This window comes from Canis aureus, chromosome 8 (genome assembly GCF_053574225.1).
Source record: "Canis aureus isolate CA01 chromosome 8, VMU_Caureus_v.1.0, whole genome shotgun sequence".
In the NCBI taxonomy this organism is placed as follows: Eukaryota; Metazoa; Chordata; class Mammalia; order Carnivora; family Canidae; genus Canis; species Canis aureus.
This window is the reverse complement of record NC_135618.1, coordinates 53,283,988-53,305,643: the sequence shown is the minus strand read 5'-3', so window position 1 is coordinate 53,305,643 and position 21,656 is coordinate 53,283,988. Positions and strand designations below refer to the sequence as shown.

The following is a 21,656-nucleotide window of genomic DNA, read 5'->3' as shown; positions in this document are numbered from 1 at the left end:
TAAGAGGTGTTAAGTTTTTTATTCATGAGAGACACAGAGAGAGGTAGAGACACAGGCAGAGGGAGAGCAGGCTCCATACAAGGAACCCGACGTGGGACTCAATCCTCAAGGTCTCCAGGATCACGCCCTGGGCTGAAGGCAGCGCTAAACCACTGAGGCACCCAGGCTGCCCAAGTTTTTTGGGGTATATGTATGCAGCAGGGCACAGGCAGGTTAAGACTTTATGGAAAGCTGCCTACTGAAAATGGTTCAATGGAAAGAAGATTGACCAGTCTTAGAGGCCTAGAATCGAGACTGCTCTACCATTTAACAGATTTGAAACCTATCTCAACCAAGGGTGAATGACCCCAAACTGAGCCTCAATTTCTACAACTATAAAACAATTAAATACTTAAATTACTATCTTACAGGGCTTTTGTGAAGACTGTAGAAAATAGCTAAAATATACAGATCATTTCCTTTTGCATTCCTCAAAAACCATACAGATCATTCACCATGTACCAAGCATTCTTTTTACGTACTTTTTAAATATACATCCTCATTTAATCCTTCAAAACAGCTTATGTACCTAATGTAGGTACTAATGCAAGTATTAATTATTATGTCCATTTTTCAAAAATAATCTAGACTTAAATAGGTTGCTCAGTAAGTTGAATGACAGAACCAGGTAATGGCAATCTGCCATCAAGAGTCCTTTTAAATAATGTTATATTGTAAAACACTTGGTACAATGGCTGGAACTTAGGAGTCATTCAGTACATGTTAGTTCCCTGCCTCCTTGTAGTGAATATTCAAAGGTTTGGGTTCAAGGGCTACGGAGCTCTCCATGGCAAAGCAGGTAGAAATGAGCAAAGACAAACCCAGAATCTATCACCACCTGATATCTTAACTTACACCAACAAGCAGTCTTTTGGACATGAAGGACGAACTCTGTGTGGAAAGTGGCTCTGGAGTCATACTATCAGGGTTCAAATCCTAACTACACTTACCAGGCTGTGTGACCTTAGGCAAACTTCTTAATCTGAGCCTTTTTCTCCACTTGTTAAATGAGGATTCAGCACCTCAACTGAAAACATGCCATGTAAACATGCCTGACACTTACTAAGCGTTTGATGAATTAGTACAAATATAGTCATATTTTTTTTTAAGATTTATTTATTTATGATAGACACAGAGAGACAGACAGACACAGGAGGAGGGAGAAGCAGGCTCTATACCGGGAGCCTGACGTGGGACTCGATCCCGGGATTCCAGGATCGCGCCCTGGGCCAAAGGCAGGCGCTAAAGCACTGAGCCACCCAGGGATCCCCTAGAGTCATATTTTCAATATGACTAGAGTCATATTTTCAATTTTCAATATTAATTTTAACTTTTGAAAATAAAAGGATTAAGAGCTGAGTCAGGCTCCAAGCATGAGGAAACCAATTCTCTTTGTTACTCCTTCCTGAGCCAAGACTATGGGATCATGGAGAAAGCTGCAAAGACAGGCCCAGAGAAGTTAGTCACACAGGAAGCTTATAGTTTGGGTAAAGGCATGCTCCTTCTGCTGGGTTTGCCCTACAACGCTACAGCTATCAAAATGTAACTTTTAAAAGAAAGAAGGGGGGGTCCCTGGATGGCTCATCTGTCATGATCTCAGGGTTTTGATATCCAGCTCCATTTGCCCCCCCAATCCTCAGCAGGGAGTCCACTTGAGATCCTCTCCTTCTCCCTCTGCCCCCCAGCCAAATCAATCAATCTTTTAAAAAAAAAAAAAAATTAGATTTTCTTACTGCAGGATTTGCTATTGCCAAGGTGTTTTCATGGCTTTTGTCATATGTTGTTTTAGGTTCATGCTAAGGTGGAGGTCCTAAGCCTTTTTGCTCCCTGACCCCAATGCTCCTTTCCTCAAGCCCTCATTCACTATAGAATGACCTGGCCACATCTGGAAGGAGAAAGCTTTGGCCTACTCTAGCTTAGTTTGCCTACACAATGGAGAACTGCAATCTAAATATTCTACCTGCAACACACAGACCCTGCCACTTATTTTACCACTTCCACATACTGGCTCTGAGGAGCTATGTCAGTGCAAGTCCACTTGCTCTTAACCAAAATATTTTTTGTCAATTTATGGTCACCTCATGCTGTTAACCTACCCACAAAAGGCTGTCTGAAGTATCAGTCTAAGATGGGTTTTTGTTTCAAATGTAAACACTTAATGGTATTTTCTGTTCCTCACAAGACCACAATTCTCTCAGACTGCCCAGCAGGCAGCCTATCTCCCCAATGGCCCTGAGATGCATGTTAAAGGATTTTATGACAGGAAATTAATTTCTGATCCGGGTTTCAAGGCCTGAGGCATTCATGTTCTGCAATCTAGGATCTTAGGCCTGGAAAAGAATCCTAGAATGCCAAAATTTTAAGGGACTTTTTAGAAGTAAATATAATCTAGTGATTTTCAAACCATGCTCAAAAGAGCTACTGCCCTCTTGCTTCTCTCCCCCCAATATATATACTCACTCATCCACCTACGCACTCATTCCAGAACTGCCTATCTTCCTATCTTTATGCTCTAGGATTTAACAGCAATTTTTCTTCTAAAGAAAACATTTTATAGTTGAAAGGGTTTGAAAATCACTGATTTACTCCAAATCTCTCATTTTACCAAAGGTAAATTGAGACCCACAGTGGGAAAGTGGCTTGGCTACTTGTCAGAGTAGGTATGTAACAGAGCTGGAACTGGACCGAGTTCTGTTCCATTATTCTTCAGGCTTTGAACCAGCAAAGCAGGTCCTCTTTGCAAAGAGGGAGATGGACGAAGGCAGGAATATGCTCCTGAAATGTAGGAAAGATCCTATATGCTCTGGGCCTTGCCCTAGACCTTCTTTGTTTTCACTCAAGTGGGGTTAGGCAGCTGCCTCTTGTCCCACAGAAGCTGCAGGACCTAAGATCTCTGGCTTTAAACTGGGATGAGCTACCTGCCTGATAGTAAGCTAGTAAGAGTAATTATAGAAGAACATATACATGTAAAATGAAGATATAATACCCATCTCTTAAAACTAAAAAGAGAGGATTCCTGGGCAGCCCCAGTGGCTCAGCGGTTTGTGATCCTGGAGACCCGGGACTGAGTCCCACATCGGGCTCCCTGGAGCCTGCTCCTCCCTCTGCCTGTGTCTCTCTCTCTCTCTCTCATGAGTGAATACATAAAATCTTAAGATTCCTGTAAGTCCTCATTTATGTGCCTGAATGTGAATAAAAGGCCTTTCTCTAAGAACAGCTGAAGTCCAGAGGCCAGAATCATGAAGGGACAACCTTTCAGTTCTTACCTCTTGGTGCCTGGCAGCAGGATGAGGCAGAGGGTGCCTGGGCCCAGGCTGTGGTAGAGCTTTCCTATCTTCCGGCCCCAGCGCCAGGCTGCTATCTTTGGGTGGTCCACCTTCAGAGCCTAGGATCAAAGCCATATATTGACACTCAGCCAGAGTATCATCTGCTCACCTTTGGAGGGGCTGCACCATGGGATCCCAGGAAAAGTTCTGTAAAAATCCTCTATCTGAAGCTAAAGCCCCCACCTTCAAGGTTCCCTGTCCATCCCAGCATCTCCAGGCCACAGGTCAGTTTTAGGAGTAAGTTGTTCTTTCTTTCATATGGATTGGGTCTTCCAGGGCCCCTTGGCAGAGGAACCACATTACTAATGGCCCCTGTCACTAAGTATCTTTGTGACCTGGGCAAGTCACTCAACCAGTTCTGGCCTGTATTTCTCATCTGTTAAGTGGGAGATTAGACTAGGACAGTTTCCCAAACTTCAGCCATTCACCTTCTACCTTAACCCTTCTTTGTGTATCCCTCTAATATTTTTCTTTAAAGTGAGTCAAGTTTCTTCCTTCACCTCATTGAAATATCTATGAAGTCACAGGTTCAATGTGATTGTTGTGTAAGTATTAGAACAACAAGATCTTAACCTAAAAGTCAGGGGGAAAAGTCCATCCAGGACCACTAAAAATCATCTTGTGTATGTACTAAACTTTGGGAAACACTAGATTACTGAAGGCTTGCCCAGCCCTTTAACCTCCTATGTTAGCCCCTCAACTTCCCTTGGAGAGCCACCTGGAGGATTAAAAGCCTGATGGTAGCAGGTATGGAATGGATAAAAGTATAAGATCTTGGAGAAAGAAAAAGGTGTCTAGGGCTAGAAGAAGCTGGAGTGTGAAATAAAACTAGTGCCAAGGCAGAAAAAAGATCAAAGGCTTGAGTGTCACTTGAGCTGGACTCTCCTAACTTCTATAAACATCAGAAGGAAAATCAATAGTTAGAGCCAGCCAACCAAGGTAGCTACCTCTAATGCCAGGATACACTCACTCACTCACCTGTAAGGCCTGCTGCTCAGAGGGGGGAGGTATGACACGAATCCCCGGGGGCCTTCTTGATTCAGGAGGTAAGCCCCTGAGCCAAGCATGGAGATGCCTGGGGGTTAGGGCATGTCGGCCTTTCAGCTTCCAGTCCTTGCCTTTAAGAATGTCGAGGGCCCTCTGGGCACTGCCAAAATTTTTGAATTCTGAAAGCAAGAATAGCCCCTTCTGTTATTAAGGGCCGCAAAGCCTGGTCACCGCGGTCACCATTGAGGCTGGAGGTCAGCCAAGGCCAAAGGAGGACAGAATCAGCTGTTAACCCAGTCAATCACCCCAGGTGGGCTTATGTGGTGAACATGTAGACTTACTCAGGAAACAGTATCTTTTTTGCTTTCCGCTTTTAAGATCTTTAGGCAAGATCACAGCTTCCAGGCCAAGGAAGAGGTTGGACTGCTGTAAGAGATGTTCTTTGAAGGTTTCACTCACTCCAGACAGGTATATAGTACCTCGGTTTTCAGAATCTTGTTCTAGCTCGTTCACAAGAGTGTTACAGTCAAGGGTGAGCTCTGTCACAGGTCTCTGCACCTAACCAAGGAAGATGGCATTAGTGGTAGAAGTCACACTTAGGGGCACCTCAGTGGTGCAGTTAGTGAAGCCTTCAATTCTTGGTTTCACCTCGGTCATGATCTCAGGGTCATGAGATCAAGCCCTGCATTGGGCTCCACGCTCAGCACAGAGTCTGTTTAGGACTCTCTCCCTCTCCCCCTCTGCCCCTCCTCCTTGGTCTCCTCTTCTCTCTCAAAATAATAAATAAATCTTACAAAAGAAAAGAAGGTCACCACTTCAACCTTTAGGCCTATTATATACTAGCAAGTAATTCTGCAGTTTCTGTATAAGGGGGTTAATGACAGATGCCTCAGAGAACTATGGTAAACACTTAATAAATACTTAAATATAAATGTTTTTATGTAAGCATACTATCTCCTCCCTTTCCTCCCCACCAAAACACCCTGCAATGGAAATGAATTCCCTGATTTTTACCACAATGAGACTGATTATTTGCAAATAAGAAACTTCAAAACACCATTTGATCCCCTTGAAAGCTAAAGGAAAGGGCTGCTACAGAAAAACACACCAAATAAACCATCTGGGGTCTAAGTAGTGATAAAGAATACAAGGAAGACCCCAATGCAGCCCAGGCTGATTCTGACAAAAATTAAAGCTGTTGTGTTTTAGGTCACTGCTAGAAGAATGCTGGGCTTGACTGAAGACTTCCCATAATACAAAGTCTTGTGCTCAAGAGTCTTGAGGGCTTTTTATTATATACTAGAGCACTATAAATACAGGCTGTGCAAGGTCAGGGCTGAAGGGTGCTGCTTTTTGCTTTCTTTGGCCACTCTACCTTGATGCAGGCACCTTCTACCAGAACGCCATCCAAGGATTCTATGGCCAGCTGAGCAGCTTCCAGGACTTCATATTGTATACAGAGATGTGGCTGCAGAAAAAAACAAGATTTTCTTATTCCTGCTTTCCAGGCTCAAACTGCTAGAGAAGGGACTGGGAAAGGGCCCTAACCTAGTGGCCAAAGCCACCAGAATGAAATGTTCTCTTTGCTGTGCTAAGCCAGACAGCAACTGCAGATCAACTTTTAAGTAATCACCAAAGTTCAAGAACTGATTTCTCAGGCAGTAAATAACCTTTGTCAATTAAAATTTAAGTCTTCTCTCCATGGGTGGTACGGGCAAAGCACTAATAAATCTTTACTAATCAACTTGCTTTTCATATTTATTATGAACCACTGAATTCATCAGTGCAAGTCATTCAGATTCTCATTTGTTGTTAGCTTAATTTCACACAGGCAACTTTCCTGTAAGTTTGGGGAGGTTAAATGCTTCCATTGGATAGGCTGCATCTTTAAACTGACTGCTTTTCTGCTTGATGATGAGAGGTGCTGCATCATCACTGAGATAAAAGTGCTCCCAGAGAAAAGCTTCATGATACTGGATTTGGCAAGGATTTCCTGAATACCAAAAGCAGGGGTAACATAAGACAAAATGGACTTTATCAGAATTAAAAAGTATTATCAAAGGACACTTTCAACAGTGTCAAAAAGCAATCCTATGAATAGGAGAAAATACTTGCAAATCACATATCTAATGAAGATTTCATATCTAAAATAAACTCCTAAAACAACAAAAAAAATCAAATAACCCAATTAAAAACAGGCAAAGGACCTGAATAGATATTTCTCCAAAGAAGACATACAGTGGCCAATAAGCATACAGTAAGATGATCAGTATCACTAATCATTAGGGAGATACAAATCAAAACCATGAGCTACCACTTCACATCCATTAGGATGGCAGGAATGGAGACTGATAAGGAAAAGAAAAGGAGACAGGAAGTAGAAAAATGGGAGAAAAAAAATGTCAGAATACAGAAATTGGAACCCTTGGCATTGCAGGTGGGAGTGTAAAATGCTGTAGCCACTGCAGAAAACAGCATGGCAGTTCCTGAAATTATACATCAAATTACCATTTAACCCAGCAATGGTACTTTTAGGTATATACCCACAAGAATTAAAAAAAGAGACTCCAATGTACATTTGTATTCACAGCAGCATTTTTCAGAATAGCCAAAAAGTAGAAACAAGCCAAATGTTCATCAACAGATGAATGGATAAACAAAATGCAGTACACATCCACACTATGGAATATTATCCATCCTTGGAATAGCACGAAATTCTGACATGCTACAGCATGGAAGAAACCTGAAGACATTTCGCTAAGTGAAATAAAGACACAAAAGATTAAGTACTGTATGATTCTACTTACAGGATGTATAACAGAGTAGTCAAATTCATAAAAACAGAAAGCACAATAGTGCTTACCATGCTTGGGGGAGGAGGACTAGAGAGTTGTTGTTCAGTGGGTTCAGAGTTTCAGTTTCAGGGGATAAAAAAGTTCTAAAGTTCTGGATACATTTCAAGATCCCCAGCAGATGCCTGAAACCACGGATAGTACTGAACTCTCTAAATACTATGTCTTTTCCTATACATATATATCTATGATAAAGTTTAATTTATAAATTAGGCACAGTAAGGGATTAAAACAACAATAACTAATAATAAGGTAATTATAACAATATACTGTAATAAAGTTAGTGAATGTGGTCTCTATCTCAAAATATTCCCCTTACCCTTCTTTTGATGATGTGAGACGATAAAATGCCTATTTGATAAGATCAAGTAAGGTGAGTGGCATATAAAGGCATTGTGAGGTAGTGTTAGGCTATGCTGCCCTTCTGATATGTCAGAAAGAAGATCAACTACTTTTAGACTGTGGGTAACTGAACCCATGGAAAAGGGGGCACTACTGTTAATTAGTAACAGAACTGTATATTTTTTAAAAAGTTACAAAGGCAAATTTTATGTATATTTTACCAAAAAAAAAAGAGAGAAAATCCAAGAATTACAGCAAGAGATTTTAGTCCCCTGACATGTCCTTTCCATCCCTTAGGTCTGTCTTCCCAGGGAATCTTTGTATTTCTATTTTTAGGTACAGTAAAGACATTAATAAAAGATTTGGAGAAAGCACATTTTAAACATACAGGATTCTGTACTTAGATCACTTTGAAAGATGGCAGATTTCTTGATTCTCAAAATAAAAGAATCAGAGAGTCTGGCAATGCTGGGTACATATCCTTCTGAATCAAAAGCTGCTCCATCAAAAAGCATGACTCGTACTCCAGTTGGAGACAAGCTCATGCCACCAATATCTGTTATGTGAATGGACCCAGGAGGCACCTGAATTCCCAACACTAACCTAGAGGTGAAAATCTTATCTCATTACCTGATGGGTTTCAAGAACAAGAGTCATTGACCGGATTGGACCAAAGCTCTTAAAAAGCCTCTTCAGAGCCCTGAGGTTGCAATTTTTGCTAAATGGCCCAGCATAAACAGTTGACATCTCTGTCCACTTGATCCTCATCTGTAAGAAAAACAGAATGCAGTGAGGAGGTGAATGTGGTAAGAGAATTAAGTCTAATCTAAAGAAAACATGAGTTAAAACATGGGATAATTCTGCTTTAAGTAATTTCTCAACACAAAGCCGAATGTACAAAGATTAGTATATAGATATTTCACAACCACTTTATTTGGAATAGCAAAAACTTATAAAACACATATGATGAAGATAATAGATATATAATACAATGGAGTACTATACAACCATTAAAAAAGAAGAGAAATAAGATCATGTGCTGACCTGAAAAAATGTATAAGACACACTACTAAATGAAAAAGCTGCCAAATATTACAGTTTGATTCTTTTATAAAAATGTATTTTCTAAAATATTAATACATACATAGAAAAAATGTGAGGAAATGCAGAGCAAACTTATTAAAGTATGCAATACATTCTTTAACTCAGGGAGATTATAACTTATAAATAAATCATCTAGTAGAACTCATCTACTTACCCTCTTGTTCATCTCTTCAGTGAGGCTGGGTGAAAAGGGTTCAAAAGAGAACTGGACAATGCTGAAGGGAAACAGGGGAATTTCCACTCTGGCCTGCTCAAGAACCTGCAGAGAATAGCAAAGCCTGTATGAGACAGGAACCTAATGGCTCTTGGAGGTGAGCTATAATAATATAAACAAGGTTGCCTTTTTACCCATATTAAAAAGCAAAATGGGGCCGACTTTAAGGTCTGAAGAAAATGGTGACACAATACAGTCTCCTAGAAAACAGTAAGGAGGGATCCCTGGGTGGCGCAGCAGTTCGGCGCCTGCCTTTGGTCCAGGGCGCGATCCTGGAGACCCGGGATCGAATCCCACGTCGGGCTCCCAGTGCGTGGAGCCTGCTTCTCCCTCTGCCTATGTCTCTCTCTCTCTGTGACTATCATAAATAAATAAAAATTAAAAAAAAAAAAGTAGAATTAAAAAAAAAAACAGTAAGGAGAGTAGGTAAAATCATGTAGGACCCAGGCCTTTAGCATCATTAAGAAAAAGAGACTACTAGAACCTTTAAATTACCTCTAAGAAAGAAGTTAAATTCCAGCACAACTCCCACCATCTCATACTGTTAATGCCTGTGAGTAAAGACAGGAGAGGAGGCTTAAAAGACTCTGGAAAGAAATCAAAAGGCATAGAAGACTTAGATGAAGTACAAACAAAATCACCCCCAGAAAGAAAAAGTACAACTAAATGCCAAAATAATGAGCAAAGGTCACAACTGTAATATTTCGCAACACTTGACTAGGTAAGAGGTTGGAAGCCTCAGAAAAATGCTTTTAAGAATAAGGTATATAGAGAAGAGCTAATACCCCCTTAGAGACACTGTCGGGAAAGAAAAGAAGGAATTAAGGGGGGGAAATGAAGGATATCCTGCAGAAAGTTAATAAGAAAATGTCAACACTCCCAAGAGCATTATAAACTCCTTATTCTTTCCAGCACAGTATCATCTTCAAAATAAGCACTGTTAAAAAAAGAAGAGTGTAACATCAGCAATAAGGAACAGAAAGAGTTTCAGGTTCTCACTCTCCTATAGATCCCAAGTTAACAAAATACAGACCAGAATGCCTTTGTGTGTTCTGTGAGAACTCTAGAGGCCAGCTGAGAAGCTAATAGCATTTAGACCAACATAAAAACCAAGAAGAGATTCCATCAAAAGGAGGAAAGAAAGGGGATGCCTGGGTGGCTCAGTAGTTGAGTGTCTGCCTTTGGCTCAGGGCATGATCCTGGAGTCCCAGGATTGAGTCCCGCATCAGGCTTCCTGCATGGAGCCTGCTTCTCCCTCTGCCTGTGTCTCTTCCTCTCTCTCTCTCTCTCACGAATAAATAAATAAAATCTTAAAAAAAAAAAAAGGAGAAAGAAAATCTGTAGTGTTTTCCTTTCTTTTTTTTGGTTTTTTGTGTGTGTAGTGTTTTCCATGCCAATTCATACCTCCCCCGCATTCAACCTCATACAGTGCAACCCAAAAGAAACTTCCCAAATTGAGGATTGTCCCTTGGACAGAAACACGAATAGACCTTGCACTCAACATTTTGACTCGTCTTGAGGCTGCCTCCGGGACGAGTTTTCTGTCTCACTTGACTCAAAGCACTGATGGTACTGGCAGCATTATTTGGGAACTCCTTAGAAAGAGTGAGGTCAGCAAGGTCATGGACTAGGAAGGTTCAGGCCCTCATTCTTCCACAAACACCAAGTTAACAACAACAAAGAGACCAGAATACCTTTGCAAGAACTCTAAGGACCAATTGAGAAGCAATAGCACCAAGACCAACAAAAAATCCAAGGGATTTCAGCAAAAGGGAAAGGAAAATATGCAGAATTTTGTGTGCCCACCTATATTCCTCCTCTATCCTTCCTATAACTAGAGGTCCTCCCTCTGGATGGAAACAAAAAAGTAGACTCTGCATCCAATATTATGGCTAGTCTGAGGTTGCCTGAGAGACTAGTTTCTATCTCACCTGACTAGAGCACTAATGGAACTGGCAGCCTTGTTTGGAAGCCACTGAAAACAAATGCAATTATCATAGCACATTAGAGCTGCAGTTCCACAGCCAAATGCCAAAGGAAGCAAGAGATTATGAGCACTGAGAAGAAACAGACAAGCTCCTTAAGGAATCTAAAAGTATACACACAGGCTCAGAGAAGATACATCCTCAAATTGGTGAGAGAGGTCCTGGAACCTCTCTAGCTAATCGGTAAAAGTCTTCTGTACCATGATGCCAGGCCTTAACAATGGGACAGGTAGGAGGTTTTTTTCCCCCAAATGACTAGGTCTTAATAAAAAAGATCACAAGGCATACAAAGAAATAGGGAAAAATGGCCCAAAGGAATAAAATAAAATTCCAGAAACCAAAACTAAAGTAACACAGAATGAACTAAAAGAGAACAAAGACAATTAATGGAATCAGGAAAATGACACATGAACAAAATGGGGTTCAACATCATATCTGATCTGGAAGAAGAAAGAGTCAGCAAACATGAAGACAGATCATTTAAAATCACCAATCAGAGTAAAATGAAAAAAGAATGAGGAAACATAAATAGATCCTAAGATGGGACAATGTCAAGACCAATATACATATAATGGGATCCTAGAAGAAGAGAGAAAGGGGAAGAGAGCTTATTTGAAGTAACAATGACTAAAAACTTCTCAAATCTGTGGAAAGAAATGAACATGGAAATTCAAGAAGCTCAAAGAACTTGAACCAGGATAAATACAGTAAATCTAAAGAAGCTCACATAAAAAAGACACATTACAACCAAACTGTCAAAAGTCAAAATCAAGAATAGAATCGTGAGAGCATCAAGAGAAAAGCAACTCATTACATACAAGGGAACTTCTTTAAAATTATCAGTGGACTTCTCAGCAGAAATCTTTGCAGGCCAGAAGAGTGGTGTGATATATTCAAAGTGTTAAAGAGAAAAACAAAACAGAACAAAATAACATCAAGAATACTGTAACTTGCAGAACTCTGCTTCAAAAATGAAAGAGAAATTAAGATTTTCCCAGATTAAAAAAAAAAAAAAAAAAGCTGACAAAATTCATTACAATTAGAACTTATCTGCAGGAAATGCTAACAGGAGTTCAAGAGGAAAGAACAGTAGATAGCAACATGAAGCCACATGAAAAAAGTTTTCAGTCAAGGCAAACACATGAACCAATGTTGTAACCTCTATTAAGGTAATTTTGGTGTATAAATTCACTTTTAATTCTTCAAAATTTAAATGACAAAACCAAATATTTCCCATGTTAATGAATATACATCTATATAGATGTGATTGAGTATTAAATATTTATTCACTATCAAAATCTAATTTACTAGTAACTTAAATTTTTTTTAACATTTTGAGTATAGCTGTCACACACAATGTTAATTTCAGGTATACAACACAGTGATTCAACATCTCTATACATTATACTATGCTCACCACTACAAGCATAGCTACCCATCTGTCACCATACAATGCTATTACAGTATCACTGGCTCTATTTCCTGTGCTGTACCTCTTTTTTTTTTTTTTTAAGATTTTATTTATTCATTAGAGACAGAAAGAGAGAGAGAGAGAGGCAGAGACATAGGCAGAAGGTGAAGTAGGCTCCACGCAGGAGCCCAATGTGGGACTCGATCCCAGGACTCCAGGATCACGCCCTGAGCCAAAGTCAGATGCTCAGCCACTGAGCCACCCAGGCATCTCTGCTGTACCTTTTATATAAAGGTGCAATTTATGACATCAGTAACAAAGTGTGTGTGTTGGAGCTTATAAAAGCAGTTTCTGTATGCAATTGAAATTAAGTTGTTATCAGCTTAAAACAGAATGTTATAACTTTATGTAATTGCAATGATAACTATAAAGAAAATATTTATAGAATGTAATACACAGGGCAGCCCCGATGGCCCAGCGGTTTAGTGCCGCCTACAGCCCAGGCTGTGATCCTGGAGACCCAGGATCGAGTCCCACGTCAGGCTCGGCTCCCTGCATGGAGCCTGCTTCTCCTTCTGCCTGTGTCTCTGCCTCTCTGTTTGTCTGTCATGAATACATAAATAAAATCTTAAAAAAAAAAAATACACAAAAGGAAATGAGAAGTATAAAATTATGTCATTACAAAAAAAATCAATGAAACACAAAGGATAGTAGAGAGGAAAAGAGGAACAAAAGCTACATGATATACAGAAAACAAAAGATAAATAGTAAGCCCTTCTAATTTAGTAATCACTTTTAAAAAAGTACCAACAAACTGAATTCAACAGCATTTTAAAAGGATTATACATCATGATCAGTGGGATTTATTTCTGGAATGCAAGAACGGTTCAACATATGAAACATCATCCCATGGGGGCACCTGGGTGGTTCAGTTGGTTTAAGCATCTGCCTTTGGCTCAGGTTGTGATCCCAGGGTCCTGGAGTTGAGCCCCACATCAGGCTCCCAGCTCAGCGGGTTACCTGCTTCTCCCTCTCCCTCTGCCACCTCCTTGCTTGTGCTCTCTCTCTCAAATAAATAAATAAATTCTTTTAAAAAAGAAAAAAAGAGAAAAAGAAAAAAGAAAATCATCCCATGTAATATACCACCTTAATGGAAAGGACAAAACCCACAAAATCAGGGCACCTGGGTGGCTTGGTCAGTTTAAGCATCTGTCTTCAGCTCGAGTCATCATCCCGGGGTCCTGGGATCAAGCCCCACATGGGCTCCCTGCTCAGTAAGGAGCCTGCTTCTCTGCCCCTCCCCCAACTTGTGCTTGCTCTAACAAATCTTAAAAACAAAAACACAGGGCAGCCCGGGTGGCTCAGCGGTTCAGCCTTCAGCCCAGGGCATGATCCTGGAGCTCCAGGATCGAGTCCCATGTCAGGCTCCCTGCATGGAGCCTGCTTCTCCCTCTGTTGTGGCTCTTCCTCTGTTTGTCTGTCATGAATAAATAAATAAAATCTCTAAACAAAACACAGAATCATCTGAATTGATGCAGAAAAAGCATCTGACATGATTCAACACTCTTTCATGATAAAAACACTCAACAAACCAGGAACAGAAGGAACCACCTAACAGAATAAAGGCCATATATGAAAAGCCCACAGCTAATTTTTCAAAGGTGAAGGGTTGAAAGCCTTTTCTTTCTCTAAGACAAGAAACAACGATGCCTGCTCTTGCCACATCTATTCAACATAGTACTGGGATTCCTAGCCAGAGCAATTAGACAAGAAAAAGAAATAAAAAGCATCCAAATTGGAAAGAAAAAAGTAAAATTATCTCTGTTCACATATGATACGTAGAAGACTCAAAAGAATCCGCAGAAACATTGTTAGAACTAATAAATGAATTCATCAAAGCTGAAGATACAAAATCAGCTGTGTTTCTATATACTAACAATGATCAGAAAAGTAAAGTAAGTGGGGGAAAATCTCATTTACAAAAGCATCACAAAAGAATAAAATTCTTAGGAATTAACTTAACCAAGGAAACACTTGTATGCTAAAAAACTACAAAACATTGCTGAAAGAAATTAGAGAATAAGTAAATAGAAACATTCCCATGTTTACAGATAAGAACACAATACCATTAAGATGTCAACAGTACTGAAAGCAACCTCCAGATTCTATGCAATCCCTATTAAAATTCTAATGTCATTTTTTTCTAGTATCATTTTTTTTTTTTGTAGAAATAGAAAAAATCACCCTAAAATCCTTACGGAATCTCAATTCTAAAAGAACAAAGTTGCGGGACACAAGTTTCCTGATTTCAAAATGTATTACAAAGTTACACTAATCAAAACAGTATGGCACTGGCATAAAGACAGACATACAGACCACGGAACAGAACACATTTCAAAAATAAAACTTTGTGTATATAGTCAAATGATCTTTGACAAAAGTATCAAGACCATTCAATGAAAAAGGATAGTCTCTTCAACAAAGAGGTACTGGAAAAGAGGGAAAGTTGGAACCTTTTCTTACATATATATATAAATTAGCTTAAAATGGATTAAACACCTGAAAGTAAGATCTAGAACTAGAAAACTCCTAGAAGAAAACATAGAGGAAAAGCTTCATAATGTATTTGGCTATGATTTCTTGGGTATGACATCAAAAACAGAGGCAACAAAAGCAAAGACAAGGGGGAGTATATCAGTTCATCAAAACACACAATCAATATGGTGAAAAGGCAACCTGTGGAATGAGAAAATGTTTACATATCATATATTTGATAGGGAATTAAAATCCAGGATATATAAAGAATATGTGTGTGTGTGTGTGTGTGTGTGCACTTATTTGTAGTTATATAAAGAACTCCTAAAACTTTAACAAAAAACCCAATTCAAAAAGGGGACTTGAAAAGACACTTCTTAAAAGATTATATACAACGGCTAACAAACACAAGGAGAAAAAAAAAAAGAGGTTCAACATTGCTAATTACCAGATGACAATGAGATATCCCCTCATACACATTAGGATGGCTACTATCAAAAGAGAGAGAGAGAAAATTAAGTGTCGGCAGAGATGGGGAAAAGTTGGAATTCATAAGCTATGCACTATTGGTAGGAGTGTAAAATGCTGCAACCACTATGGTGAACACCACAGTAGTTTCTCAAAAAAAATTAAAATCTCTTTTAAAAATAACAATTTAGGGACACCTGGGTGGCTCAGTGGTTGAGTGCCTGCCTTCAGCTCAGAGTATGATCCCGGGGTCCTGAGATGGAGTCCTACATTGGGCTCCCCGTGGGGAGCCTGCTTCTCCCTCTGCCTGTGTCTTTGCCTCTCTGTGTTTCTCCTGAATAAATAAAATCTTAAAAAATATATAAAAAATAAAAATTAAAAATAACTGTTTAGGGGTGCTTAGATGGCACTGTCAGCTGAGCATCTGACTGTTGGTTTCAGCTCAAATCATGATCTCAGGGTTGTGAAATCAAGCCCTGTATCAAACTCTGCAGTTAGTGTGGAACTTAAGACTCTCCCTGTGCCCTCTCCCTCACTAAAATAAATAAATCTTTAAAAAAACTAACTAGAGCAAAATAATAATATGCAGAAGTAAAATGAATGATGACAGCACCAACCACCAAGGATGGGAGGGGAAAAATGCAAACATATAGTTAAAGGTTCTTATATGTGAAATGGTATATCACCTAAGGTAAACTATGTTAAATTAGATATGCTATAAATCCTAAAGCAACTACTAAAATAGCACAACAAAGAATCACAGTTAAGGCACTGCCAAAAGAGATAAAATAAGATCATAAAAAATACCCCAGTAACTCAAAAGAAAAAAAAAATAGGAAAAAAATAAAAAAAGATGGTACAAATAGAAATAATAGCAAGATAAGAGACTTAAACCTAACAGTGTCAACAATCATTAAATGTAAATAGCCTAAACACTATTCTTAAAAGGCAATGATTGTTGGAATGAATAAAAAAGCAAAGCCTAACTGGTCACAAGAAACCCACTTTAAATATAAAGATATAAATAGACTAAATGTAAATTAAAAATATATACCATTGTCAACAATAAACAAAAGGAAGCAGGAGGGGCTATATCAGTATCAGACAAAGTAAAAGAACAGAAAATGCTTCAAGGTGGGGATACCTGGGTGGTTTAGCAGTTGAGTATCTGCCTTTGGCTCAGGTGGTACCCCTGGGTCTAGGGATCGAGTTATGCATCGGGCTCCTTGCAGGAAGGCTGCTTCTCCCTCTGTTTATGTCTGTCTCTCATGAATAAATAAAATCTTTTAAAAAAAAGAAAGCTTCCAGGGATAAAGAAGGCCCTATTTTTAATGACAAAGGGGCCAATTCATTGGGAAGACATAATGCATAATGTTTATGTATCTAATAGGAAAGCTGCATTAAACATAAAGCAAAAATCATGGAGCCCAGGTGGCTCAGCAGTTTAGCGCCACCTTCAGCCCAGGGCCTGATCCTGGAGTCCCGGGATGGAGTCTCACGTCGGGCTCCCTGCATGGAGCCTGCTTCTCCCTCTGCCTGTGTCTCTGCCTCTCTCTGTGTGTCTCTCATGAATAAATAAATAAAACCTTTAAAAAAAAAAGCAAAAATTAATGAAACTCCTCAAAGAAATAGACAAATCTACAATTATAATGGGAAATTCCACCTCTCAATAAATTTAAAAGGATTCAGGTAATTCAAAGTACATTCTTTGGATGATAGAGAACTTAAGAAATTGGAATAGATTTCAGGAAAATCCCTAACTTTTTGGAAAACAAATAGCATACTTCTTAAAAGCTATGAGCCAAAAAAGAAATCAAAAGGAAAATTAAAAAGAATCCGGAACTGAATGAAAACACTTTTCAGTATTTATTGAAACATCAATATTTCTAAGATGCAGCTAAAGTAGTATTTAGAGAGTAATTTATAGCTCTAAACCTGTAGTAAAAAAGAATGACCTCAGCTAACAGTATTCTGGATGCATTAGCCAAAGCATCCACTGGAAAAAAGACAGTCTCTTCAATAAATGGTGCTGGGAAACTTGGACATCCACATGCAGAAGAATGAAACTAGACCATTCTCTTATACCATACACAAAGATAAACTCAAAATGGATGAAAGATCTAAATGTGAGACAAGATTCCATCAAAATCCTGGAGGAGAACACAGGCAATACCCTTTTTGAACTTGGCCACAGCAACTTCTTGCAAGATACATCCATGAAGGCAAGAGAAACAAAAGCAAAAATGAATTACTGGGACTTCATTAAGATAAAAAGTTTCTGCACAGCAAAAGAAACAGTCAACAAAACTAAGAGACAACCTACAGAATGGGAGAAGATATTTGCAAATGACCTATCAGATAAAGGGCTAGTATGCAAGATCTATAAAGAACTTATTAAACTCAACAGCAAAGGAACAAACAATCCAATCATGAAATGGACAAAAGACTTGAACAGAAATTTCACAGAGGAAGACACAGACATGGCCAACAAGCACATAAGAAAATGCTCCGCATCACTTGCCATCAGGGAAATACAAATCAAAACCACAGTGAGATACCACCTCACACCAGTGAGTATGGTGGAAATGAACAAGACAGGAAACAACAAATGTTGGAGAGGATGTGGAGAAAGGGGAACCCTGTTGCACTGTTGGTGGGAATGTGAACTGGTACAGCCACTCTAGAAAACTGTGTGGAGGTTCCTCAAAGAGTGAAAAATAGATCTGCCCTACGACCCAGCAATTGCACTGTTGGGGATTCATCCCAAAGATACAGATGCAGTGAAACGCCGGGACACCTGCACCCCAATGTTTATAGCAACAATGTCCACAATAGCCAAACAGTGGAAGGAGCCTAGGTGTCCATCGAAAGATGAATGGATAAAGAAGATGTGGTATAAAAAAAAAAAAAAAAAAAAAAGAAGATGTGGTATATGTATACAATGGAATATTAGCCATTAGAAATGACAAATAGCCACCATTTGCTTGGATGTGGAGGGACCTGGAGGGTATTATGCTGAGTGAAATAAGTCAATTAGAAAAGGACAAACATTATATGATCTCATTCATTTGGGGAATATAAAAATTAGTGAAAGGGAATAAAGGGAAAGGAGAGAAAATGAGTGAAAGTGTCAGTGAGGGTGACAAAACATGAGAGACACCTAACTCTGGGAAATGAATAAGGGGTAGTATAAGGGGAAGTGGGCAGGGGGTTGGAGTGACTTGGTGATGGGCAATGACAGGGGGCACTTGGCAGGATGAGCACTGGGTGTTATGCTGTATGTTGGCAAATTGAACTCCAATAAAAAAAATTAAAAAAAAAAAAGGAAAAGAAGGAATACTATATAAGCACACTGGAGTACTATGCAGCTAATGATAAAAAAAATTAAGACAATCCTTAGTAAACTGATATAATTTCCCAGATACATTGTTATGGGAAAAAAGCCACTGCAAAAGAGCTTATATAATATGTTAACTTCTGTGTAATAAAGAAAGAAATAAGAAAGCATATATGCATCTGCTTTTTTTTTTTTTTTAAAGATTTTTATTTATTTATTCATGAGAAACACACAGAGAGAGGCAGACACATAGAGGGAGAAGCAGGTTCTCCAGGAGAAGTCTGATGTGGGACTCAATCCCAGGACCGATCAGGACTCAAGCCACAGGCAGATGCTCAACCAGTGAGCCATCCAGGTGCTCTATATCTGCTTTTTTTTTTTTTTTTAACCAAGAAGAACAAAGAATAAATCAGGTAGTGAAAAGGATTGGGTAAAAGGGATAATAGGCGAGAGAACCGCATTTATCTGAGTACAGAGTTTACAGGGTTTTGGTAATTTGGAAGCACATTAAGGTTCTACAGATCCCAAAAATAAATCAACAAAGATTCCAGAGGGGAAGAAAACCCTAAAACCGAAAGCACAATGAAACAAATGAACCCAACTATATATTCAATACAAAACACAGCTAATCTGAAGGGGAGAAAAAAACCAATACAAATTATAAATGAAACATTCACATACCCAATACTCAGTTATAGACAGGGTGGGGACAGGGAGGAGAGTGAACTGCAAACCAATACTTAACTCATTCTATAGTGATTTGGGTGCATCAAATCTAAAACGATTTTGGATATAGTTCAGGTTTGTGTGAATGAGTTAATTGTTGATGTTGTTGGGAGCCAATGTTCCCACACTAGATAGAGAGCGTTACAAATAAAGAATGAAGAAAAGCAAGGAAGAATCTTGTATGAAAAGGCTGAAATCAAAGGTATTCATATAAACACATGATTTCTAAAATATGTATATCTCTGTACTGCGTGTGCATGTATGTATGTATCAACATGCATATATTTCCTCTGTCTGCTTTACTGGTCTAGAAGCAAAGACACCCTAGTAGCAATATGCATACCCAGTGCCCAGATCTTGGTTTCCAATATCAAGATGTAACTGAATTATCTTGTGCCAAAAAGGAAAAAAAGATATTCCAAAAAATTATGGGTGCATGTCATAAGGACAAAGGTGACAACCTGAAGGGGCTACCACTAGCCAAATTTGGGAAGTTTGAAAACTAAAACAATTTAGTACCATCATAAATTATAAACCACTGAAATAAACAGAAATCTATGAGTCCACACTGAATGAATGAATGAATGAATGAATACAAAGCTAAAGGAAGGACTTTTGCTTACAGATTGCTGAGTAACAACTAATAAATACGAAGGAAGTGCTAGAGCTAGAAATCATCATTGTGCAACCATCAGGTAGGAATCAACAGTTTTTGCTAAATATGAGGGGAAGTTCTGATAAAAAGCTGGATATCTGCTTTTCTTAAATTATCTCTTCATATTACTTATTAGAAGGGACAAAAGTAGTAAATCTACAGTGGAGAAAGCAGACAACATCTTGTGAAGGTTATCAAAATAGACAGCACAAAATAAAGGACACATGGACATGTGCCTCTGAGTGTGATACCCTGAAAAGGAAACATGACTTATAAGTAGTTAGGTAAAGAATGCATAACCTGTGTCTAATCATGGGGAAATGAACCCATAATGAGGAACATTCTGTTCAGGGTAACATGTATTACTTAAAAACTACCATTGTCATGAAACACAAAGAAAGGTCGAGGGATGTATCCAGATTAAAGGAAACTAAAAAGATAGGACAACCAACTGCAATATTTGATCCTAGTTTAGATACTGTTCTGAAGGAAAAAGAAATGCTACAGGACATTATTGGGTCAACTAAGAAAACTAGAATACAGATGAAATTTGAAAAAGATACTGTATCAATATTAACTTTACTGAAGTTTATTATGGTTATGTAAGAGGATATTTCTATTCTCAGGAGATATATATTGAGGTATCAGGGGAAAAGAGCCATGATATAAGAAGCTGATAATCAAATGGTTTTGAAAATAAAAGGTCATATAGAAACAGGAATATAGAAAGAAATAGCAAGAGAGCATAAACATGCCAGAATATACATAAACAAATGGGGCAGAGCATTAACAGATGAACAATCTGGATAGAAGGTTTATGTCACCACTCATGCAAGTCTTCTATAAGTCTGAAATCCTTTCCAGATAAAATAAAAAAATATAGAGAGAGATCTTCTGAACAAGATGACCTAATAAATGCATGCTGCAATACATCCCTTCAACTTTATGCATACAGGAATAATATGTAAAATTTAAGAAAACTAAAAAAAACCAATCATATAAACCAAGATAAATATCTCACTATGCCAGATAATGAACAGAAATCCAAAGTAGTGTGCAATGCCAAAGGTAGGCTCTGCAAGCAGACACTGGCAGCTGACAGTTCTGCTCCTGTGAAATAACTGGGACTAAAAGTGCTCCATATAAGATGGGAGACAAAAACCAGACTTCATAATGGTAGCTAGGATTATTGATGTAAAAAAAGCTTGACACTTAGTGTGAATTGCAAGGGATACATTCCCCTGTTTTGAGCACAACGTTCAAACAGACAAGTTACTCACCTCTTTATTTGAAAGGCACTTAACAGTTTCACAGTTTCTAGCAGAAGAAAGTTCACTAGTTTCTGGTTCCCGGGTCAAGAAAAGGAGCTTCTGACCCATTAAGTCCAAGCATTCTAAAACACTGCAAAAAAAGTAGAAGAGATCAAGAGAAGAACAATAGTTTTTCCTAACCTAAGAGTTACTTCTCTATACTTGCACTGTCTAAATAAGGTAGCCACTAACAACATGTGTCCATTTAAACTAAAATTAATATTAAATTATGGTTCAGTTTCTCAATACACATTAGTCACACATCATCCTGTACTGTGTGGACCTTACTGGAAAACACAGATCTAAAACAATTCCATCACTGGAGAAGTCATATTGGATAGTACTGTTTTATATTTAGGGGAAGT

The 21,656-nt window shown here is 38.7% G+C and overlaps 2 protein-coding genes across 4 annotated transcripts in view; one reads left to right on the top strand and one right to left on the bottom strand.

Moving 5' to 3' along the window:
* The window catches only part of REXO5 (RNA exonuclease 5), a 44,148-nt gene that overhangs the window by 275 nt on the left and 22,217 nt on the right, over positions 1 to 21,656 (bottom strand). For all 3 annotated transcript variants that reach the window (XM_077906871.1, XM_077906873.1, XM_077906872.1), the window contains exons 13-19: positions 21,262 to 21,382; positions 8,805 to 8,909; positions 8,177 to 8,314; positions 5,728 to 5,820; positions 4,694 to 4,910; positions 4,344 to 4,531; positions 3,306 to 3,424 (exon numbers count right to left, since the gene is read on the bottom strand). In XM_077906871.1, the coding sequence (XP_077762997.1) occupies positions 3,306 to 3,424; positions 4,344 to 4,531; positions 4,694 to 4,910; positions 5,728 to 5,820; positions 8,177 to 8,314; positions 8,805 to 8,909; positions 21,262 to 21,382 (981 nt within the window). The remainder of the gene's footprint in view (positions 1 to 3,305; positions 3,425 to 4,343; positions 4,532 to 4,693; positions 4,911 to 5,727; positions 5,821 to 8,176; positions 8,315 to 8,804; positions 8,910 to 21,261; positions 21,383 to 21,656) is intronic.
* ERI2 (ERI1 exoribonuclease family member 2) overlaps positions 19,960 to 21,656 on the top strand; it is a 32,694-nt gene continuing 30,997 nt past the window's right edge. Inside the window, exon 1 of the mRNA XM_077906878.1 lies at positions 19,960 to 20,021. The gene's annotated coding sequence lies outside the window, so the exon portion shown is untranslated. The remainder of the gene's footprint in view (positions 20,022 to 21,656) is intronic.